Raw genomic sequence first — 26109 nt, 5'->3', positions numbered from 1 at the left:
CTGTAAGAAATGACCAGCAGGATGAATACAGAGAGGCTTGGAGAGACTTACATGAACTGATGCTGAGTGAAATGAGCAAAACTAGGAGATCATTATACACTTCAACAACAATACTGTATGAGGATGTATTCTGATGGAAATGGATATCTTCAACAAAAAGAAGATCTAATCCAGTTCCAATTGATTAATGATTGGCAGAATCAGCTTCAGCCAGAGAAGGAACACTGGGAGAGGAGTGTGAAAGAGTTACATTTTTGTTTTTCTTCTCAGGTTATTTTTACCTTCTGAATCCAATTCTCCCTGTGCAACAAGAGAACTGTTCGGTTCTGCACACATATATTGTATCTAAGATATAGTATAACATATTTAACCTGTGTAAGAATGCTTGCCATCTAGGAGAGGGGGTGGAGGGAGGAAAAGGGAAAAGTCAGAACAGAAGTGAGTGCAAGGGATAATGGTGTAAAAATGTTACCCATGCATATATAATGTCAATAAAAATTATATTTAAAAAAAAGAAATATGACAGATCAGTTACATAAATGCCAAAGTGGTCTTAACTCTTTTGTTCTTTTGGTTGAATCAGGTATGTTTATTTAATGACTGTGAAATGAAAAAAAAGGGAGAGAAATTTTTGGCAAAATGAAAAAGGAAAAATCAGTTCTATATCTTTAAAGTCATACACACACAAAAAAACAAACTCAGTCAAATCTCCATTTGCTTCTATAATGTACAGAATTAATCAAGGATACAGAGTTGAATAAAAGAGAAGGTTTAAGATCTCTTTTTTTCCCTTTTTTTTCCTCTAGCTATTTAAATCTTCCCTTCCAATTTAAAGCTTTCCTTCCTCCTTCCCTTCCCTTCCCCCTTCCCTTCTCCCTTTCCTCCCCTCTTTCCCCTTTCTTCTCCTCTTCTTTTTCCTTTCCTTTCTCCTTTCCTTTCTCCTTTCCTTTAAACAAAAGGAATACAAAACAAAAGAGATTATCATGTGCCCAGCAGAAATCAGGGAGGATTCAAAATATATAATAACATATTGCATGTTCAAGAAAGTGTATAAATTAGTAGAAGAAATTATATTCTTGAATGTCTATTTTTTCTTTACTTCCTTGTAAATTGTTCTCTGGTTCTCTACTGCACACCTTATTTTTACTTTATTCTTTTTTCTCCCTTTGATCTCTTCCCCTTCCAAGCAAGCTACAATAAGAAAAGACATTTATATGTGTATATATGTGGAGATATATATACGTATCTATATATATCTCCACCTATGTACACATTCACACACACACACACACACACACACACACACATACATGTCTTTCTTATTACTGCTGCCACTTTAATTAAATTCTGCTCCATAACTTGCTTTGCTACTTCTTAACTTTCCCCCATCTCTTGTCTTCTTGTCTGTCGTCTTCTCTCATCCTTTGCTTCCCTGTCTGTCCATCTGTCCCCTCTTATTTCTTTATAGGTTTTGGAGGGTGTTATACCCTTCATGGTGTATGAGTTGATTATTGAACCCATTCCCCATCTGAGTAGATTTTCAGAACTACAAGCCCTCCTGCTCCCCTCTAATGCCTCAGTGTCTATTCTTCTGCCCCTCATTTATATAATCTGATTACTATCTGTACCTTAACGCTGCCAGTCTTTGTTTTGAGCTACCTTATTGTTGATGTGAATCTTAAACATATAATATACATTTGCCATGTTAAAAAAAAAGCAAAACAATTTGCCCATGTTTAAACAGTTTGTCCTTAAAATTGATATTTGATATGGGTTCTTATATGTTAAATTTTCTATTAAGTTCGGGGTTGGGTTGATAGAAAATCCTGAAAATCTGCAAGTTCATTGAATGTCCATTTTTTTCTCATTTAAAATTATAGATTATTCAGCTGGATATGATATTTGTGGCCTCAGGCCTAATTCTTTTGATTGTTGGTAGATATGATTCCAGGACTTGCAGTCTTTTATTGTAGGTACTGATAAGTCCTGTATAATTCTAATTGTAACTCCAGCTTATTTGAATTTTTTTCTTGTTTCTTGCAAAATTTTCTCTTTGATCTTTTGGTGATTGTATTCCTATATTCAGTTTCCTATGAAATCAAAGGATCTCTTTGAGGTGATCATTGGTGGATTTTTACTATTTCTACTTTCCCCCCATATTCTGTCATTCCAAAATAATTTTCTTGGATTATTTCCTTCATTATTGTGTCAAGGTACTCTTTTTGGTCACAATTTTCTGGCAGTCCAATTATTCTTATGTTTTTTCTTCTAGATCTGGAGATCCATTTCTTATGTTTCTTATTTTGTTCTATTTTCCCATTCTTTATAATCTGTTTTGTTATTTCTTGGTCTTTCATAGTTTCACTGATTTTCCCTTGTCCGATTCTAATTTTAAAAGAATTATTTCCGTCTTTGAGCCTTTACCTCTTTTTCTAGTTAACTTTTTTTCATAATCATTTTGTTTTTCTTGGATGGTTTTTACTTTATTTTTTGTTTTTCATCAGTGTCTCATTTGATTTTTAAATTCTTTTTTGAGTTCTATAAATTCTCTTCGGGAAGGGAGTCATTTCACATTATTCTTTGGGGTAGAAGTTTTGTTTTGTTTTGTTTTGTTTTTTTAACTAAAATATCCTCCTCTGAAGAAGAACCTTGGTCTTCCCTGTTCCTCATAATATATTTCAATAGTGAGGTTCATTTTTTTTTAATAAGAGGTATTAATGTAAGTATCTCTAATCATGAGGTAGAGAAGATGATACCTTTGGCTTTTCTTCAGCTCTCTCTTCTGACTTGTATCCCTAAATCAAGAGCTCCACCCTCCTTCAAGTGCCCAGTCAGCAGCATCCCTGTTCCCCCTGCTTCTGCACTCACTGGATGAAGTTCCTTCTCACCCAGGGCCATCTCAGGAGCATAGCTGGACCTGGCATTCTCAATCAGCCAAGATTCCCTAAGTCCTCCCTGACTCAGAGCCCAACTCTACAAACTGTCCTAGAGGTGAAAGTGTCTGTAGTTCCTGCTGAGGCTCCAACCATACCCAGCTGTCCCCAGGGCTCCCTACTTGATGTTTCTGGGAGCTAACCTGGAGGTGTCTGTCCTTAAAATTGGTTTATCTCCATCTAGGATCTTCCAGTCTTCTTGGGCTATATCTGGAGGAACCCCTTTTCTGCCCCAAGTTATCTTGATTTTTCACCAGTCTATATTCACCCTGAGGTGCAAATTTGTTCTATTTGTGGAGAAAATCTGGAGAGCTTGAAATTTACCAACCTACTCTTCCATCATCCCAGAATCCTCCCTCTCACTAATTTGTCTCTTGAATCAGATTAAACAATACACCACTACCACCATAATATACGCTTTGGTTTCCTTATTTCTTATTTGAATTCTTCTGAGTGTGTTAATGTATCCACTTTAGATTATAAATTCACTGAAACCAGTTAAAGTCTTTGTTCTAAAACCTTGCTTAAATTTCATTCAAAGAATGGTGCTTTATTTACAGAATTCAGGCTTATTAGAAAAAATGTTTTCTGATAAACCATAACTGAACTGATTTGGGAACTGAAATTGTTGTTAGTAGCAGTATTATGTTATAATTCAATTTAACCTATTTGATTAAGCACTTTTATATAAAGCTTCATGCTAGGCCCTGGAGACCCAAGGATGAATAACCACCATCTTTATATATAGGAAGTTTTCAGTCTCTTGAAATGTAAGAGGGCATAGGTACCTGTTAGGATTACTAAGTGAGAACTGAGGTTGTCTGGATAGTGACAAGGTGAGAATTCAGGTTGGACAATTGGCTCCCAACGTGGGGCAAGGACTTTTGCTTATCCTGACAAGAGGAGCTAGACCAGACCTTCGCAATTTGGTGCCCAGACACGGTCCTGATTCCATTGGAAAAGCCTCCCATCCAGATCTCAGTCTCATCTCAGTCTCTCTGACCCAGAACCGTGAGTAATGAGGAAACTTTGTTAAAGATTAAGTGAGCGTGCTAATAGATAAACAAGGAACTTAACTTGTTAAGGGCTAAACCAGGAATCTCTTATAGTGAAATGGGGCAAACACCTTCTGTTCAAGGAAAATGTTTAGAGAGCATCATCAAGGTTATGAAAAGCCAAGGATTGATTATAATTTTAGAGGAGATTATTGAACTTTTAAGAACTGTGAAGGTCATATGTCCTTCTTTTTCTCTGGAAAAAGAATTGGATCCAGATGAGTGGAAATTAGTAGGAGAGCAATTAGGTGAACACTACAATTGCCTTTGTGACATTTTACCCTTTGGTTCCAGACCAAACTCAGTTTCCAAAGATACAATTCATACCTACAATTTAATCCAAATGGCTTTAAAAAATGTTATTCTAAAGGAAGAGATGAAGGAGCAAAATGGGGAGGTGTCAACTAAACTAGGTGAAAAGGATGAATCAGATAACAATGAAGTTAAGTACAATTCTGAGCAACAGCAACAGGAGCACCTCCCATCTCCTCCCTCAATTAACCCTTCAGGGGTGGAGCAAGAAGGAGGAGAGGAAGAGGCAGAAACACAAACAGAATTGTCTGTGAAGCAGTCTAAGCCTATGACAAGATTAGAAAAAGCATTGGTTAAAGCTAAGAAAGAAGGACAGGATATAAGTGATTTTATACATGCATATCCTGTGATTGAAAATATTGACTCTGTAGGTAAAAAAAGGAGAAGATATGCACCTTTAGATTTGAATAAAATTAAGGATTTGAAAAAAGGTTGTACCCTTTATGGGGCTACATCAGCTTATGTCAAAATGTTACTAGATGGTTTGTCTTATGAAGTCCTAACCCCGAATGATTGGAAATCCATAGCAAGGACATGTCTGGAACCTGGAGAAAATTTATTATGGCTTGCGGAATTTCATGAATTATGTAAAATTCAAGTCAGATGCAATTTGGAAATAGGAGTTAACACACAATTCACTTTTGAGCACTTAGCTGGTGAAGGTCAGTATGGAGAGAATTCGGAACAGATTAATTATACCATGACAATATATGAACAAATTGCTAAGGCTGCAATAAAAGCTTGGGGTGTCCTCCCTGGACAGAAAGATCACGGAAAGGCTTTCACTAAAATACAGCAAGGTTCCAATGAACCTTTTGCAGATTTTGTGGGATGTTTGCAAACTGCTGTCAAAAGAACTATTGGAGAAAATGCAGCTACAGAAATAATGATCAGACATCTGGCTAAGGAAAATGCCAATGAGATTTGCAAAAGAATTATATGGGGATTAGACAAAGATGCTCCTTTAGAGGAGATCATAAGACGCTGTGCTACAGTGGGAACAAATGCTTTTTACACCCGGACAATGATGAACGTGGAAAGACAGGGTCCCTCCTGGCAAGGGACTTCTAGAGAAACTCGGCGATGTTTTCAATGTGGAAAAATTGGGCATCTAAGAGCTCAGTGTAGATATGGAGATACAGTGAGAAGACAGGGTGAGAGAAGACCTAAAACTCCATGTCCAAAATATTACAAGGGCCTCCACTGGGCCTCCGAATGTAGATTGACCCAGGGAAATGACAGGTGGGGCCCAGCTTCAGCCCCCCAAGTGAGGCATGATGGTAGCCGAGGTTACATCCAGAGAATTTTAAGACATGATCAATCAGCCAAAAGGCAATCAGATGGAAGAAAGGGATTGAAATTAGGAAAAATAGAATTGTGTGCAGTAGAGACTACTGAGATACTCCCTGGAGAAGTGAAATCTGTTCCTGTTGAGCCTATGGATCCTTTGCCTCCAGGCACAGTAGGCTTGACCATTTCACCTTCTGAGAGTGCCTACAAAACAGTGTCCATCCATACACTAATGTGGGAAACTGGAGAATGTGTAGCTAATATCCCAGTCACTAACACAGGCAGACAACGTGTGATTTATCAACCAGGAGAAGTAGTAGCATCAGGCTTATTGTTACGTACCCCTAATAAGCAACCTAGTGATAGTCGCCTAGATTTTGACTCCAATGAACGAAATCCAGGAATATATTGGACAGCAGCTGTGACAGCTGACCGACCTATGCTTACTATTTATATAAACGGAATACCATTTGAAGGATTGGTAGACACAGGTGCAGATTGTACAGTTATTAGAGGTGCCAATTGGCCCGGTCACTGGCCAAAGATTAAAGCAGACACCTACATGTCTGGGGTGGGAGGATCAATAGCAGCAGAAGTTAGTGCTAGGCCTTTGAGATGGATATTTGAAGGAGAAACAGGAGCTTTTACTCCTTTTGTGGTTGAAAAAGTCCCCATCAATCTGTGGGTTAGAGACATTTTACAGCAGATAGGATTACAAATAAGCACTTCGGCTTTTTAAACAGGGCTGCTGTTGAAGGCCTACCTGCACTTTCACCAGTTCCTATTCAGTGGAAGACTGATTTACCAGTGTGGGTAGAACAGCGGCCCTTAAGAAGTGAGAAAATTCAGGCCTTATTAGACATAGTGCAAGAACAACTTGACCAAGGACACTTGCAGCCTTCTCTAAGTCCTTGGAATTCCCCAGTATTTGTGGTGAAAAAGAAATCTGGGAAATGGAGGATGTTAACTGATCTAAGAAGAGTAAATGAACAGATGGAAACTATGGGAACTCTTCAGCCTGGACTTCCATCTCCTACTCAGTTGCCAAGAGAATGGCCTCTATGGGTTATAGACATTAAGGATTGTTTCTATTCTATCCCTCTAGATAAGGAGGATATGAAAAGATTTGCTTTTTCAGTGCCTAGTGTTAATTTGGCTGAGCCTTATAAAAGATATGAATGGACAGTTTTGCCACAGGAAATGAAAAACAGCCTTACTATGTGCCAAATGTATGTTGCTGCTGCTCTTGCTCCAGTAAGAAAAGCATTTCCAAAAATAATATTGTTACATTATATGGATGATATTTTGGGATGTGCACCTGAGGAACAAATGTTAGAAGCATGTCTACAAAAGACCATGGAAACACTAAAGTACTACAAACTGCATATAGCTACAGAAAAAATTCAAAGACATGCTCCTTTTCAATATTTAGGATATGAAGTATATCCTAAGACACTCAGTACAAAAGCTTTCTTTAAGAACAGAGAAGTTGAACACCTTAAATGACTTTCAAAAATTAATAGGAGATATCCAATGGATGCGTCCAGTGTTAGGCTTAACTACCAATCAACTACAACCTCTATATGACATTTTAAGGGGAGACAGTGCTTTAAATTCACCACGCCAGCTTACAAAAGAAGCACAAGAGGCTTTGAGAGAAGTTGAACTGGCTTTATCCAATGTGGGTTTTCTGATGTTCAACAAGTTTTCCCTTGTGTGTGAACTCTTTACCACATTAATTGCCTTCAAAGGTACCCACAAGTGTATGGGGAGATAGGATAGGACCAGATGCAAGCTTAAAATAATACTGACATTAGCTAGCCCAAATGTAAAGTGCTGTAACCTCTTATCTCATTGGAACCTCAAAACAGCCTTGGGAGATTGGTTCTCAAGGTGTGGCAGATGAGGAAGCTCTGTCCATGAATATAGATTTGCAGCTGTTTTGTTTGCGGTTACTGACCTTTCCTAGGCTCATACCACCAGTAAGGGTCAGAAGCAGAACCTGAACCTTGGTTTTCTGGAAGCCAAATACATTGTGTAGAAAGGTATTAGGTGGAAACTTGCCTTGGTTTCCAAGTAGGGCTTGAACTCAGATTATAACTTCTAGGAAATGGAAAATTCAAGAAAGGAGATAACACTAGGAAAAATTTCATAAAAGGAGTGTCACGTGAATAGATTTTGAAGGAAGAAAAGAATTTCAGTTGGTCAGAGAAGATAAGGAATGAGTGCATGTTAGATGTGGAGTCTAGCAATCAGAAGACTTGGGTCCTAAGCTTTCTGTCCTTGGTTGTCCCTCAGTGCCTACTAGAACACTTTGAACATAGTAATAAATACTACTACTAATAATAAATTATTAAATTATAATTATCAATAAATAATTTATTTATTATATATAATATAAATATTTAATTAATGTTATATGTGATTTATAGATATTAATAAATAATAATTAATAAATGTTGGCAAAATAAATGACTGAACCGTAATAATGATGGTGGTGGTGATGATGATGTTGATGATAGCTTTCTTTTATATAATACTTCAAATTTGCAAAAGGATTTTCAAATATCTCATTTTTTTTTTTTTTATCCTCACACTAACTCTGGAAAGTAGGTTCCATTATTATTATCCTCCCCATTTTTCAGATGATGAAACTAAAGCCTTCAGAGGCTAAGTGATTTCTCTAATACACAAGTAATAGGTGTGTTGGGCTGGATTTGAACTCAGTCCTTCCCAATTCTAGTTTGGCTAGCTTGCCATTGTTCTACCAATGTATCACACAGCTGCCTCTAGCTATATATATATATGTGATCCATGAGGCATTTATTTGTATTTTGTGTATGTAAGAAAAGAGAAAATATAGTGAATAGTGAAAGGATGTTATAGTAGGAATCAGCTTCTGCTTATATGATTTACTTTACTAATTTCAAAGACTATAGACTAATGCATAAATTATGAAGCTCTGTGCATGTTTATGTTTAAATAAATTACTAAAATGAAATACCACAGGTTAATGACAGTGTTCTCAAATTGTCACAAGAGTCAGTTTGATATTACTCACTGAAATAAAGATAATGTACAGTTAAATGTGGCACATTTAGGGATATTTTGTTTCTCCTAAGTTTTACATGTGGATACTTTTAAAAATGCTTATGGCCACTTTATTAGTTTTGATTCTCTGTAGCACCTTGGACAAAGATGAAACAATTCTTTCATTCTTTGTTCAGGATAAAATTGGCCATATGACTAAATACTCAATATTTTTTAAGCTAAAAAAACACAAATTTATTTTTCAATACAACAGTTTCATTTTAGTCAAATGGAATATTGCTTTGTAAATTTAACAAAGATAAGGTGAAGAAAAGATTCTAAACCATTCTTTTTGCCTCATATAGTAAAAATAGAAATAAAATTAGACATTGTTCCTTTTCCCTAACATCGTCTGTAGTAGATTCTGTATTTTGATTTTTTATTTCTTTTCATTTGGCAGCACACATAGTGTTGGTAAAGATAGGCAAAGTTGAAACTGGCTTATATGGGTAGAGTTACTACTGTTTTTATTATAACCAAGAAGACAAGGAAACCTTCCACTTCAGAGCTTATTCAGTTTTGGCTCATACATATGAAATGTTAATTAAAGAAAAATGGCTTCTCTGGTTATATCATTTACAATGCAGAACATTTTCTGACTGAATAAAATTGGAAATAAAATAGAAAGAACTAGCTAAAGAGGTTTTGAATTATTTACAGGCCAGGGACTTAAAGGTGCATCAAGCTAGCACAAATATTACATTATGAAATAGGAATTTCAGTTTGCAGTAAATCTGTCTGCCACAGCGGCTTAAAATAAAATAGTTTTACCCATCTAAAGCAACATCAATTTGCCAGTCAGTGCTTCATGTATCAAAGTGTGTTCTGTGAAAATATCAATATCATTGGTTAATATAAATGAAATTAATTTTTAAAGCTGGGCTAAAGGTTGACATCTGAAAAATTGCATTACTTTGCAGAAGAGAAATTTCTGTCTTCTAGTGAAATTTCAGGTCATGAGGGCAAGTAATTTTCACAATCTTCAATGGGAGTCAGTGAAATATGAACTTCATTGTCACCTAGCCCCAAAGCGATAAGATAAAATGAGCTGATACATCATTTGCTGTGGTTTTATCATCTCCTCCAGTAATTGGAAGAGAAAACATAAGACTATGTGTGTGTGCTTTTCCACCCTAAACTCCCCTTCTTCCATAGCCAAGCTTAAAGCCATTTTAGCCCGATCAATACAAAGGTCACATAGCATTTTATTTATATATTTTTAATTCTTCATCGTGGCTAAAACTGCCAACTGGAACATTAGAGTAATGAATATGTTTAATTGAATTTGTCACCCATGAAAATACTAAGGAGAATACTATTCCACACCATAGTACCAGTAAGCAGTGGGCGGAAAAATTGAGTGCATGGATGAAGAATTATGAAGTGAATATTTGATAATTAATTTTAAAAGATACTTTTTCCTCCTGTCAATTCCTAACTTCCAGTTATGGTGGGTTTGATTTTTTTTTTCTGAGGGATTCATAAAGCAGAACTACAAAATCTGGAAAGATCTTCAAAGCTTAGGACAATATATTTAACAACAGAATCATTACCTAGAATTTTCCAGTTATGCCAGATGTTCAGAAAACATTTTTTCCTTTTTAAAACATTTAAAAATTTTTAAAATTAATATCATGTGATAAAAGATTGCATATTTCTGTAAATACTGAAGAAAATCTGAAGTTTGTGATTATTAAATTACTGTTAAGATTATTTCAGTTACAATTGTATGTGGCAAATTCTAAAATCCGATTTACTTTTCAGTCCATGATAGAGTTATTCAAGGTAAATGTTTGAAACATCTTTAGTTAAGATAGTCAAATCATAATTATTATAAATAAGTATTGATTACTCACATAATTTTAGATATATACTTATAAAAGAATATTAACTATTTCTAATATAAAATAAGCATGTAACTGGCAAGCCAGGTTTTACATATTTCATTTAACTTTAAGGTTTGTACATCATAAATATGATCTGTAGATATTTAGTTATTCCCAGTGCATATCCAAGAATATGGCACGGTTAGATTTTGCCTTGCTTCCATCTCAGTAATGCTTTTACTAAATTGATAGGACATGGACTATATGTTTTGCTTGAAGTCTCAGATAGTGTATCTACTTTTTGGTTTGTCTTCTAATATGTAAAAATAATTTATTAATGATGTTACTAAAAAAAATTGCAAAGATATGGTTAGTTTGAACTTCCTATTATTGGCAGATTCTTCAGTATTTGGAGTTGTAGAAAGGAAAAAATACAAAGCTCGGATGGAGGAAGTATTTTAGGCTGTTGCATTAAGCACTAATATATACTTCAGTAGAATCACTATCATAGCTATGCAGAATTCAGTGAAGAGACTCCATATTCTTTTCACAGCATATTATTTGTTTTATTTTGTTCTCAGAAGATCTAAATATGTAATCATCCTATTTAATTTATTTTTTGTAACTTCATTAAGATATATTGTAATTTAAAAAAAAAAACACCTTTTAAACAATGTCAGTAAAGTGGTAGTAGTAGTATTTGCTATGGCTATTGTTTGAGATTAGGAAAACAAAACATGATAAATATACTGTGGTTTGCACAGTTTATTAACTCATAAAATTATAGTCAAGAAGATAAACAGATAGAAGATTAAATTTTTGTTACATTGTAACAAGTGTAACAGAGTAAGGAAGACCATTATCTGAATGTTATTTGATCTATATGAATGAAAGACATGTTTCTATATTTCAAGATAATTTATCTCTATTTTAAGTCTTAATTCTCAGATGGAAATTTCAAGGAACAAAGACTAGTATAACCTTATTTAATTATGAAAAATATTCATTTTAAAATAACCTCCTCCCAAACTTAATTAGTTCAGAAGACAGTTTTGCTGAACCATTGAAACAAAGGAAGTTGAGTTCAGGTATTAATAAAAACAAAAGGTGATAAACATTCAGGGAGAGTGCTCTGAGCTGTATCTTTGGAACTACTATACTTGGTGTGTTAAGTGCGGAGCAGTGGTAATGATGCAGTTTCCATAGCAACTGGTTCATTGGAGGGCTAGACCTCTGTCTAGGGTGCTGTCAGTATATGTGGAGTTTCAGAGAACAGAAAGTCCCAAAGAAGGGTCTGCTTCCACCTAATCCAGTTTTAATTGAACTCCAGAGACTTTGAAGTGAAGCTATAGACCAGGCAGATACTATTCCAATAAGAAATGAAGCCTTGCTTAGCTAGGCCTCAGCTGCTTTTCAGTATTGATATCTTTTCTTAATGAATACTTTCAAAAACTGTTATTATATCAGAAACGTGCCTCTATTAAAAAATGCTTTGTTTTATATTTCAAACTCTGTTAATGTACATTTTTCCATAAGAATTTTTGCTTTTTTTTTTTTTTAATGAATGGAGAATTTTCCACAATTAGAAAAAATCTAGACTAGTCTTATTAAGGTAAGGAAGTAAGTTCATATGCCATCAATAGTCTTTTTGTGTTAAGACTATCATATAGCTTTGAAAGTTCAATTTTTGCTGTATATCAAACAACATTTAGTGTTTTGACTTGCAATGTATAATTATGTTTGGAGCATTACAATTTTGAATTATTATTACTAACATTAGTTTGAAATATGTGGCCTCATTAATTTTCTAATTAAAATTGAAGAAGCAAACCCTTTACATTTCAATTTTTGTTGAAAACTTTCCTAAAATATGTTATGCTTTCATACCTTAGTAAGAAGAGTGTACTGAGGACAACACAATTTCTATTTGATGACCATGGGCTTTGCAGCATTTCAGAGTTTTTCCTCATAATAATAAGCAGTCTGTATATTTTTGTTTAATAATTGAATTAAATGCACATCAGTTTTTCATTGCATAAAACTATGGTGTAAAAGGTAGAGCAGATCTGGGAGAATGTAAGCTGACCACTGGAAATAACACTTGAATACCTCTTCTCTAACTCTTAGGCCCTCCTCTCCCTAGAACTGTTGTTTAGAAATTATGTCATTATGAAAATAGTTTGACCACTTTAGACCTCTCAAAAGTTCTTGGAGGCCCCTGAGTTCCCCAGTTCATACTTTGAAAACCAATTTTTTTTTATTGCTGTTCTGTTAAAAATAATAAATCCTTATATCATTTGGTGTCTTGTGATTTTACTTTGTCCTGAAAATAAAAATGAATCTGATTAATTAAGATTTCTGGCTAGCAGTGTTTGAGTTACTTAAGAGTTTCACATGTTGGTTCCAACCATCTTAAGGAAATATGTACATAGTCTGTGGAATGTGTGGGATTCTAGAGATTTGGATTCTAATAAATGTTTAAGAACCTTCTAGATACTAAAGAAATTCTCCCTTAGGTTCTGAAGGAGACCTTAAGATAAGCACTACTCTTAAGGAGCTTTCCATTAAATAAATACTAAATTCTAGTCAGTTACAGTAAATGATCTCCCACAGATCTATTGTGTGCCTTTAGGAAATGCATTTGATATCTCTCCCTCCATCTCCCATCTCCCCACCCACCAACATGGTATCTGTAAAAGGAAAGGATCTAATTAGTTTATCTTTAAGGTCTTCCAGCTCTAGAATTCTATAATTCTCAGTTATATAAATTATTGTTCTAATATTGGCTAAGTTATCTTTGTCTTCAAGCTTGTAACTACATATTTTATTTCTGTTTTCCTAATTAACTAAATTAAATTTTTTGTGTTAATTTATTCATGTTTAAACTTGAGTTGAGCTTGATTATAAAGAAAAAGAACCAAAAATTTAAATGATTCTTTTACCTCATAACAGTCTCTTATTCTCTGGACATAGTTTCTGATAGGACATTATGGTGAAAGATTTGGAAATTCATTTTATTCAGTCATGGTATAGACCTGGAGTTAGGACGATATGAGTTCAAATTTAGCTTCAGATACTAGATGTGTGGCCTTGATAGACTCATGTAATCTCTCTTTGCCTCAGTTTCTACATGTGTAAAAGGTGGTTAATAGCATCAGCATCTATCTTTCAGGGATGTTGTGGGGATCAAATGAGATAATAAATGTAAAGTGTTAGCACTTCCAACACATGTTAAGCATTATGGAAAAGTTATAGCTAGCTAATTAGGCCTTGGGGAATTAGAGAATACTGATGAAAGGACAGAACATTATGTACTTGGAGTAATACAGTTGCCTTTTCTCTGTATAAACTCTTTTCCTCTCCTAATGCAGCTTCATAAGTGAATTTAGTTTTTAATTTTGAAAATGAGATAACTTGAGGGATATAGCCCATGTTCCATTCCTTGGACATCCTATAATAATAATTTTTGCACTCAAGCTTTTTAATTACATTACATTCCTGCAAAGCATTGGTTTCCAGTGTTAGTGGAAGCATGCATTTGTGACCTATCTAAACCTTTTGGGCTATGTAATGATAAATAATGGGATTGGGAAAGAAACTAGCATAGTTGCCCCTTAACAACTTCATAATTAAACTTTGAAATGAAAAAAACAAACTGAAGAAATCAGATGGCATAGGACTAAAGATGGAATTAGTTTGTCAAGGCAGACTAAGCATCTGTGTCTGTCACATGGAATGACAAGAATGGTAACAAGTTACTCTGGTCACTTCATAGAGAGATTTTGCTGGAGTTCATTTGCAGGTTTATAGTTGGCATTAACTGAAAAAAAATGCTTAACCTTTTATATTCAGTTTTTATGTTTCTAGAATGAATATTGTTTAAATGGTAAATTTAGCATTTTTATGTATTTTCATAGAATTAAGACTTACTGAAAGAAAAGTGTTTCTTTTTATATTATAACTATGTGGTTGAACTGAAATTGGATCTGTGCTCAATAATCTTTTTGTTATTCTGTGTTTCTTGGTAACCATGAAGTTGATGACAATAAAGGTTATATTTACTAGAAATAAAAAAAATTATTAAATATGATGAAGACTTTTTTATTAGAAACTACAAAGTTTCTAAGTATTTAAAAACTCCAGATTAAATATTTTATTGATGGTTATTTATTACCACCTCTTTTTTTTTTTTTCCTGAGGCATTTGGGATTAAGTGACTTGCCCAGGATCACACAGCTAGGAAGTGTTAAATATTTGAGATCAGATTTGAACTCAGGTCCAGTCCTCATGACTTCAGGGGTGGGTGCTCTATTTACTGCACCACCTAGCTGCCCCCACCACCTTTTTTAAAACACAAGCTTACATACACACATACCCAACATGATTACTAATGTTGCAGATGGAATGGAAGGATCCAGTTTTTTGCTTTTCTTTCTTTCTTTTTTTAATCTCAGCAACTTTCTAAACAATTAGGACTATCCACAAATACCATAGATCATCTTTTTTTTTTTTTTTTTTTTAATTAATTTTTCCAAATTATCCCCTCCCTCCCTCCCTCCACTCCCTCCCCCCGATGACAGGTAATCCCATACATTTTACATGTGTTACAATATAACCTAGATACAATATATGTGTGTAAATACCATTTTCTTGTTGCACATTAAGTATTAGCTTCCAAAGGTATAAGTAACCTGGGTAGATAGACAGAAGTGCTAACAATTTACATTCACTTCCCAGTGTTCCTTCTCTGGGTGTAGTTATTTCTGTCCATCATTGATCAACTGGAAGTGAGTTGGATCTTCTTTATGTTGAAAATATCCACTTCCATCAGAATACCTCTTCATACAGCATTGAAGTGTACAGTGATCTTCTGGTTCTGTTCTTTTCACTCAGCATCAGTTGATGTAAGTCTCTCCAAGCCTCTCTGTATTCCTCCTGCTGGTCATTTCTAACAGAGCAATAATATTCCATAACCTTCATATACCATAATTTACCCAACCATTCTCCAATTGATGGACATCCATTCAACTTCCAGTTTCTAGCTACAACAAAAAGAGCAATCTTTAGGAAATATTAAACAGTAATCTGGCACTCACTGGAGTTCTTTAAGAACTCTTATAATTGGAATGCATAATTATGAGGGATGTTACAAAGGGCAATCTTATTCAGGAACAGGTTGGACTAGTTGATTTTTGAGGTTCTTTCCAATTCAGATGTTCTCTTATTATATAATTTGTTTATTTGATATGTATCTGAATGCCTGTTTATGGAAATGGCTATAGTTCATGTATGTCAAATCTGTTTTTCTGTCAAATAATAGCATCTTTAAGTTTTATGTAAAATCATTTATATATAAATGATTCTTTGATCAATCACTTGCTTGTCATCATTAAAATTGTCCTATCTCTTCCTCTTTACTCCTTTATATTTAGATTCTGGCATATACTGAAGGACTGCATGGAAAATGGCTGTTCACAGAAATTCGATCAATATTTTCCAGGCGCTATCTTCTACAGAATACGGCGCTAGAGATCTTCATGGCAAACAGAGGTAATATCATATTGCTCAAAACTCATAGTTACAAGTGTAATTTTTATATATTAAAATAGCTCATTTTTTGAAGAAGTTTATACAAGAAGAATCATTGCTGCTTTCCCACTCTAATGGGAATTGCTTTTCTTATACTCTAAACTCTCCCTTGGTGACAACCACTATTATGTACTATCCTATGATTTTCCCATTCTGTTTTTTTCATCTTTAAGTTCATTTATAGTTTTCCCCTTGAGGAAATATATTTGAACACAATTATAAAATATATTAATATATAAACAACTAATATAATAAAACTATATATAGCACTGGAATTTTGATTTCTATCTTTTATGTCTAGTTCTATGTCTCAATATATTTTTTTGTTTACCATATTTAAAAAAACAGAGCTTTGAATCAATGGGAGAGAGAGAAATATAACAATGTCATTTTGCTATTATCAACATTTCTTTGCTGTTTAAATTCCTCCTGGAATAAATCCTACATATTTTAGGGAAGCAAATGACACATTTATCTCCTGTCAAATCCAGTACTTTATAAGAAGATGCTATCAGCAGATAGTACTGGATTATTCTTGGTTGTTTCCTATTACATCATTCTTCAAAGTGGAATTAAAATTCAATTTGTGGGTTTAGAACGGAGCTTGGTAAAATCCATTAAGACAAGGAGAGCAGGCAAGATGGGAATCAGGAGGGAAACTGTCTCAGTGTATGAGTGGTGTCATAGAAAGGAATATTAAAGAAAGTAGTGTCTTGAAGTAAGACAGCTCTCACTTTTTTAGATCATGGGCCATAAAATGTTTTTTAGACCATAAAATGTTTTATTTCCTCTTGACATAATCCACATATTTTTAAAACATTTATCAGACTTTTTTCCTAAGTTCAGATATCCATTTTAGACATATTTCCTTTGTAAGCAAATTTTCTTGCTTTTTATTTGTTTCTGCTTTTTAAAAATCATATAGACATGACTCTCTTAAATAGTGAATTCTTCATATTTTTATAATGATTTGTATTTCATTTGTTTCAAAGGAGTTTCTTTGACAACTTACATACTTTTGAGAAATTTTGTATATACTCTTGCTTTATATGTTCATTTGTCTGTTTCATTTACCCCATTTCTACTCTAGGTAGTTTTCTTTATTGTGTATTTAATGTATAGTGTGTTTGTCTGTCATATGACCTTAAGTTTTAAGGTTAAGAAGTTATAGGCACTCAATAAAGAAAGAATTCAATTTTCCATAAACTTGTTGCTGGGATGACGTGTAAAATTCATTTATTTTATATAATTTCTCAAACCACATATATTTTTTGTGAAGTTGAAGATGTCTGATCTTTCTCACACGAACCTACATGAATTAAGTTTTCTTAAAGCTAAATTCTGTGATGATCAAATTAAGACATTCTTAATTTGTCCTTGTGACTTTGTTTAAAAATTGATCTGGATATGAATAATGATATTTTAATCTGGACTTAAATTTTTTTTAAAAAGACATTTAAACACGTATTCATAGCCATACTTAAGATATACACATGGGATGTGATGAGTATGTAGATTAAAATTAAGTTCCTTTGAATTCCATAAATTTGTACTCATTTCCAGAAGAAATTATTAGAGCTTTTGAGAACAATTGTTTTTTATTTTTAGGCACAGAAATATAATTTGCTTTAAGATCATATTGCTTTGGATATATGAAGTAATATTGACTATATTTCCATAGTAAATAAAATCCTTTCTTGAAAACTAGACTCCATTATAAGTAAAAGTACCATGTTAATTTCTCAGCTGAACTTATACTTGTTTTCACTCATTTAGTTTAAAAACTTTTCTTTTGCAAGGCTGATCCTGGAAATCTAGAGGAAGAGACCATGACATGTTGACATTCTCTTTATTCAAATAGTATAACTAGATAACTTCAGCTTCATGTTAATGTTAACAAGACAACAGTTGCTGGGATTCCTGACAATGTTTAGAAGACGAAATGTGTCTGAGAAAAGAGTTTATAAGTAAAATGGAAATAATGCCTGGTCTAGACATGCTTGATTTGCTATGGACTGTAAAATAGAGTAAGTTTCATAATCTAAGAGATTTAACTAAGAAGACATGTTCCCAACTTTTTTTTGTTTGTAGTTGCGGTAATGTTCAACTTTCCAGATCCTGCTACAGTTAAGAAAGTGGTCAATTGCTTACCTCGTGTTGGCATTGGAACCAGTTTTGGATTGCCTCAAACCAGGTAGTGTACTATGCTTGAAGACATTATAATAGCTTTTGGTAATGTTTTATGAAGACAGAGTTTTAATGATAATAATCTTTCAATTGCCTTTGTTAATTTTTTAAGTCAGTTCACTTCTGAAGTAAAGAAACTGCAACAGTACTATTTTGTAGAAAACAAACCAGGACAGAAGAATAAAAGGTCTTCCTACTAGATGTTAGGGGAGAAATATAGTAGATCTGGAAACATCACTGCTGTGTTCCTATAGTTGTATTTCTATGAAGTTCTATGTGAACTTTGAAGATAGCAAAGAGGTACTTGCTAATGAATTAATATTCTTTCAAATATAGGGAGAATAATTATAGTTGCCCTTAATGAGAAAAAATCTTTTTTTTTTTTTTTTTTTTTTGCTGAGGCAGTTGGTGTTAGTGACTTGCCCAGGGTCACACAGTGAGGAAGTGTTAAGTATCTGAGTCCAGATTTTTGAACTCAGGTCCTCCTGACTCCAGGGCAGGCACTCTATCCACTGTATTACCTAGCTACCCCAGAAATCTTTATTCTTAAGATAAAAATTCTTAAATGATGTTTGCTTTAGCCATGTTATAAAAGCATTCCCCCATTAATACCACATTCAAAGATTCATATTTACAACATAAATTATGTTGTAATTTTTCATGTAGGAAAAGCATTCATCTTTAATAAAAAAGAATTGCTTTGAATATCACTTATAGTATACTTAAAATTTTTTTCTATGACACTTAAAATACCCAATTTATGAAAATTGCATTTTTAAGAAAAGGTGTATTATATATAAGAAATTAAATAAGGTTTTGACAGTTTTAAGTTTTATACTTAAAGCGTAGATTCATAAATATATTTTGTTTTATTTCATTTGATCAGTATTAATCTAAAATCATTCTTCTCTTTCTTTTCCTAGTCCCTTTCAGTGTGAAATGATATCAATATCAAATCCATATTTAAAAAGAATATGTAGTTCTCATACAATATCTTAAAAAGAAACTCCTGAGTCCAAAGACAAGGTTCCCGGAATCAATTCCAATTTCAGGCAATGACAAATAACTACTTAGAAACTTCAAATATTAAGCAAAGCCTAATGTCCAAAGCATAACCTTTTAAACTTGCTTAAATACTACTTCCATTACTATACCCCTAGTTCCTAGAGCTTATTTCTGAATGTTGAAAAAAGAGGCAATATCTTTGACGTGTAAAATAACAGATTAGAAATTGGGAAACTTGGACTCTACCTCCAGCTCTGCTGTGTAGCCTTGAAAGTCACTTCAGCTTAATGGCTTTTTACTTCCTTAATGAAAAAATGAGGGTTTTGGATTCAGTGATTCTTTGGTCCCTTCTGGCTCTTACATACTGTGAAGTTAGATGAATATTCAGAATGCTCAGTAAGTTTACTATCTTTCTCTCAGTAGTTTCTCTCATATTCTTAATGCATTGGAGATACAAAAATTATCATTTTATAATTACCTCTCTGCTCTAGGTATTGAATTATAGTTACTACATATAAATAATAAGCTAAGGGGAAAATTTTTTTTTCCATAGGAGGGTGACCTAAATTGATAAGGACATGTGAACACATCTTTTACACTAAATTGTAATTTAATAAAATCCATGATATCAGCTCTTGCTAAAAAAACATTGTCAGATTAGGACATGAAAATGATTTCATTATGTAAAACTGAACATCTTAATGTATTTTTTTTTAATGAAATTTTACCAGAAGAAATAGAATGTATTAAAGGACCTGCTCTCTAATTATTTGTCTAACCTTTCTTTTGTTAGTGTTACTATTAACTAGACAAGGACTTTTTTTTTTAAATTCCAAAATCAAAGTGTAAATAATTTGAGCTGTTTTGGATGATTATTAGAGTGGATGATGATGACTTTTTCTTTGTAGGCGTATTTCATTAGCAAATCCACGTCAAATTTTTAAAGCTTCGAGTATGACTCAACGATGGCAACACCGGGAGATTTCTAATTTTGAATATTTGATGTTTCTCAACACTGTTGCAGGTAATGCAGACCTATATATTGACTTGTTTATAATACTACAGTGACAAGAGTGACTTGAATTATTTTTTTGCAATGAGGTTGCTAGCTCATTGTAGCACAACTAGAATTATTGGTTAAGAAAGAAGGGGAGTGAGATATGTGGTCAGGTAGATTGAAGAGCTTATCTGATCAGATTTGGTCACTGTGACCTCTGTATCCCTCTCATTTCATATCTTTCCATATTTGGGTTAAGCTTTCTAAGAACTATTCAGCCTGATTTTTTTTCTTCCTATTTTTCTCAAAAGTCGAACCTTAAATACTTTGAGATTCTTTTTAGGGAAACTAAAACTTGGCAAAAACTCAACTGGTTTGCCATTTCCTTCTTCAGCTCATTTTACAGATGAGGAAACTAAGGCAAACAAAACAAAACAAAACTAGGCCAGCTGGTAAATGTCTTGAGTCCATATTTGGACTCAGGTTCTACTGACTACAGGCCTAGTGTTCTATCCACCATGCTACTTTGCTGGCCTTATACATATCTATGTGTACATAAACAGATATATCAAATATTAACTTTGTGCAAATGAGTGGATTAGATTCTGAGGAATCAAAGAAAAAGAATGATACTTTCCCTGCCTTTGTGCACTTATATGAGATATGAGATATTACCATTCTTATAATGTAGAAAACCTGCATAGAAGAATTGGCATCTGAGCTGATTGCTATAGATAAAAATGATTTTGAATAGAAGAGAGAAAGTAGAAAATGGTATCTGACTTAGTGAATGCAAAGAGACATTTTGAATTTAGTGAAGCAATGTAAAACAAATATGGAAAAGTAGAGCAGAATCATATTGTGGAAGTTCTTAAATTCCTTGCTTAGAATTTGTTTATTTTTTTCCTAAAAGTAACAAGAATTACAAGAAATTTTTGAACAAGGTCTATGAGACCTGATAGAGATGACAAAAGACTTTTAAGAACTTGATTAGAAAGAAAAATATGATTGTGCCGAGGAAAATGCCAATGCCACCTAAATTAATTTACAGGTTTCATGGTATAAAAATCAAACTACCAAAGTTATTGATACAGCTAGATAAGATAATATCAGAATTTCTTTGAAGAAATAGGAGATCTAGGATATTAAAGGAAATAATGAAAATAAGTAGGAATGAAAAGAGAATAGCACCTTCATACTTCCACTTATAGTAGAGCAGTAATCATAAAATTATTTGTATTGGCTTAAATACAAAAGAAACAAATTAGTGGCATAAGATAGGTAACTCCATATTCCAATATTTACTACAGTCAAAAATATAAACAACTTGAGGAAGAACTCTGACAATAACTTCTAGGGAAATGGGAAAATAATTTGGCAGAAATTAGCATTAAATCATTATCTTATAAGAGAAATGGCAATAAACTCGAAGTAGATTAATGTTTCATAGAGGAAAATTAAATGAGAATAAGCTAGAGTATTTTTATTATTTACTGTTGGGGAAAAAATCCTAAACTAAGGAGACATAGAGATCACAAAATAAAATAGATAATTTTTAAACACTGAAAAGCAATTCTATGAACAAGAAGAACAAAACAGCAACAATAAAACATAGCACTTATATAGCTCTCTAAGGTTTACAAATTGCTTTGCCATCAGTCAACTCATTTAGACAAGATAAGTCTAATAAAGTTATGAAGGGACATTTTACTGAGAGAAAAATCTTTGAGTGTCTTATTGTCTAATAAGATTTGTTATTTAAGAAATATACAAAATTAACACAAATTCACCCACAGCCACTCACACATATCCATATATCCTACCACAAACCATTCCCTGGTGAACCAAATTTGTTCTCAAAAGAAATGAAACCTATTAGCAATCATATATAGCTAATAACAAGAGAAGTACAAATCAAAATAACTCTGAGGTTTCCCTTCAACTCCATTAACATAAAAAAAGATAGAAAAGTGATAAGATAGGCACAAATATGGCGATGATAGAACTGTGAATTGATCCAACTATTCTGAAAAACAATCTGGAAATCATCTCTCCACCGTGATCAAATGTTTATATTCTTTGACACAGGTATATACCATAAGCAAGAGGAGGGACAGAAAGGTCCCATATGCACCAATGTATGTGTAGCAGCACTTTTCAGTAGCAAAAAAACTGAAAGAGCAGTTGCCCATTATTTGGGGCATAACTAAACAAAGCATAACATATGAGTAATAACATACTCTAAGAAATAAGAACATAAGAACAACAGAATAATAATGTGTTAACAATAAACAATGAATATGAAAAAATTAGAGAAAAAACATGAAGGCATAAATTGTCCTAGAGTAAAATAGAAACACGAAGACTATACAATGACTACAGTATTTTACACAAAAAGATTCTTTTTATTTTGAGTAAGGTTAAATGAATGAATTTCTCCTTCCTTCCTCTCTATTCAATAAGGTGGAATAATGACTTCAGTTTTTACAAGGTTATTTAAACTTTTCAGAGTCCTTTACATTTAATATTTCATTTGATCCATACAACAAACTTTTGAGCTAGTTGCTGTCATCACCATTTTATATGTGAAGAAACTGAGACAGACAGAAATTAAGTGAGTTGCTCGAGGACCCAGGGTGACCCAGAGTGGAAGTCCTCCATATTACTTTGATCATCCACCATGAAAATGGAGTACTGCAGGTACTCACAGATGTGCTTGCTGACTTGGTTAGTTTTGCTGAACTGATTTGTATTTCTTTAAAATTTTTTTTTTAATAAGGAATGGCTCTTTGATTTGGAGAAGGGATATGTTTGGAAATGTGTTTGATGTATTATAAATAAGATTAAAAACAATTAAAAGTGACAATAGAAAAAAAGATGAACAAAGTAGTAAAAACTCTTGGGCTAAATTGTGAATGGTGTTGATTAAAGTAATGCATGTATTCCTTTATATGTAGAATCTGCAAAGGTCAGAGCAGCTCTACCAGCTGGAGCCATTCAGAATTATCCAGTGTGGGCCTTTATAAGCATAAGTTGTTTTGTTATTTCCCTACCTGGTAGTTTTACTGAGCATTTGTACATTCAGATGTGGCCTCAGGCCTTTATCAGATGGGTAACCCCAGGCAAACCTCCTTACTTCACTTTGCTTCAGTTTTCTCATGTGTAAAATGAGAATTGCAGTAGCTGCTATCTCACAGGATTGTTGTGAGGGTCAGAGGAGATTATGCTCTTAAATCACTTATCACAGTACTTGGCATGTAGTAAGTATAATATAAATGTTAGCTTGTTTATTATTTATTTGCTTGTGTGTATTGGAGGGAAGTGAATGGAAAGCTTTCTGGGAAAAAAAAAAAAAGTTTATGTATGTCCAAAGGGTTATCAAACTGTGCATACCCTTTGACCCAGCAGTCAAAGGGCTTGTATCCCAAAGAGATCTTAAAGATGGGAAAGGGACCTGTATGTGCAAGAATGTTTGTGGCAGCCCTCTTTGTAGTGGTTAGAAACTGGAAACTGAGTGGATGCCCATCAATTGGAGAATGGCTGAATAAATTGTGGTATATGAATGTTATGGAATATTATTTTTCTGTAAGAAGCAACCAGCAAGATGATCTCAAAGAGGGCTGAAGAGACTTACAGGAACTGATACAAAGTAAAATGATCACAATGATCATTATACACGGCAATAACAAGATTATACAGTGATCAGTTCTGATAGAAGTGGCTCTCTTTAACAGTGAGATGATTCAAACCAGTTCCAATTGTTCAATGATGAAGAGAGCCATCTACACCCAGAGAGAGGCCTGAGGGAACTGAGTGTAGACCACAGCGCAGCATTCTCACTCTTTTTGTTGTTGTTTGCTTGCATTTTATTTTCTTTTTCATTTTTTCCTTTTTGATTTGATTTTTCTTGCAGCAAGATAATTGCATAAATATGTATGCATATATTAGACTTAACATATTTGACCATGTTTAGCATATATTGGATTACTTGCTATCTAGAGGAGAGTTTGGGGGGAAAGAGGGGAAAAATTGGAACACAAAGTTTTCCAAGGGTTAATGTTGAAAAATTATCCAGGCATGTCTTTTGAAAATTAAAAGGCAGGGCAGCTAGATGGAACAGTAGATATAGTACCAGCCCTGAAGTCAGGAGGACCTGAGTTCAAATCTGGTATCAGATACTTAACACTTCCTAGCTGTGTGACTCTGGGCAAGTAATAATAATAATAATAATAATAATAGATTAATAAAAGTTAAAGTTAAAAAACTATGAAAAAAAGAAAATTAAAAGGCTTTAATTTTTAAAAAAGTTTATTCAACAAAGAGAATTTATCTCACAATTGGCCTGTTAACTTCTCATGTGCACAAAGCAGAATAAATATGCACTGAAACTATTTGGACCAACAGTTCTCTATATGTAACGTTTCATTCTCTTCTATAGATGAGTCTCCAGGTCAGGAAGTACTCTCTTGAAATACCTTGGTTTTTTTTTTTTTTTTTTTTTTTTTTTTTAAGTAGAGGTTGGGCTTTATCTTTCCATAATGCTTTTTTCTGATCTGTGCAATGGTTAATGTCTTCTCCTTGAAATTATCATATGAATATACTTTGTATCTGTTTATCTCTGATTCTTTCTAGGTATTCTAATTCTCATTTGTTATTTTGTGGTAAAGGTACTATAGCAATTGTGGCAGAATTCCCCAAAATCTAACAAGATCTTGATTGTTTCTTCATAGTATTGCTTAAGAAATTTGTTGATTGTATTAAATAAGTTTATAGAAAAGAAATATTAAATATTTTTATAAATTATGCTCTTTTAGAATTCCAAGATCTTTTCTGAAATATATTAAAACCCTTTTGTGTAAATAGCATATTTATACACAATAATTTCTAAATTTTTCAGGATTACTAATTCATAATGAATTATTCAAATCATTTGCCTCTCTTCTTGTCTCCTTTTGGCCAATTCAGTCATTATCACCTTCTCTACTATAGAACAAGAAAAATAAAAGATGAAGAACAGACAAGTGAATTTTCCATGGTAAAAATATGTATAGGAACTAGAAATGAATATTGAAATCTGTTTTTCCTTGTAATTGAAAAAACAATGTACTATTAAAATAAACAATTTTTTTTAAAAATGTATGTAGTTAAGGGAGAATTCTGGGAAGACAGATGAGTAAGCTGATAAATTTCAAGCTCTCCAGATCTCCCCCACAAACAGAAAAAAATTTGCTCCTCAAGACAAACATAGACTAGTGAAAAATCAAGAAAACTTGAGGCAGAACAAGGATCCTTCTGGGTACTACCCAATAAGATCTGAAGAAAGATCCCAGACTGGCATGAGTCAGTGTGAAGTACAAACACCTCCAGGCTAGCTCCACAGAAATACCAAGGCATACCTCCTTGGCTAGCTGGGTTGTGGAGGGATCCTCAATAGGAACCACAGAAACTTTTACCTCCCAAGCTGCAGTGTGAATCCGAGAAGATTGAGGGAACCTCTGCCTATATTGGAAATGCCAGGCCCAGCTGTGCTGCAGAGCCTCAGCCCTGGGCAAGGAGGAACCAGTTATCCAATGAGTGCAAAGGCAGTAAGGCTGGGATGCTGCTGGCTGTAGGCACTTGCAGAAGGGGGCAGCTTTTGGTTTGGGCTTCCACATCAGAGGGGAGAACTGAAATAAAGCTAGAAGCACCAACACCCCCACACACACTCCACACAATTAGAGGTGCTTGCCCTGAGACCTCATAAAAAAAAAAGAAAGAAAGAAAAAGAAAAAGTATTGGCAAAGAAAGAACCTAACCATAGAAACTTATTATGGGAACAGGGAAAA

General features: G+C 33.7%; 1 protein-coding gene across 4 annotated transcripts in view; it reads left to right on the top strand.

Annotated features, from left to right (window-relative positions):
* LRBA (LPS responsive beige-like anchor protein) overlaps positions 1 to 26109 on the top strand; it is a 742057-nt gene that overhangs the window by 499769 nt on the left and 216179 nt on the right. For all 4 annotated transcript variants that reach the window (XM_074272516.1, XM_074272513.1, XM_074272515.1 and 1 more), the window contains exons 41-43: positions 15939 to 16056; positions 18187 to 18289; positions 20196 to 20311. In XM_074272516.1, the coding sequence (XP_074128617.1) occupies positions 15939 to 16056; positions 18187 to 18289; positions 20196 to 20311 (337 nt within the window). The remainder of the gene's footprint in view (positions 1 to 15938; positions 16057 to 18186; positions 18290 to 20195; positions 20312 to 26109) is intronic.

The sequence above is a fragment of the Sminthopsis crassicaudata genome, chromosome 6, assembly GCF_048593235.1.
Source record: "Sminthopsis crassicaudata isolate SCR6 chromosome 6, ASM4859323v1, whole genome shotgun sequence".
In the NCBI taxonomy this organism is placed as follows: domain Eukaryota; kingdom Metazoa; phylum Chordata; class Mammalia; order Dasyuromorphia; family Dasyuridae; genus Sminthopsis; species Sminthopsis crassicaudata.
Note: the sequence above shows the minus strand (reverse complement) of the source record. Positions and strands in the feature narration are given on the sequence as shown.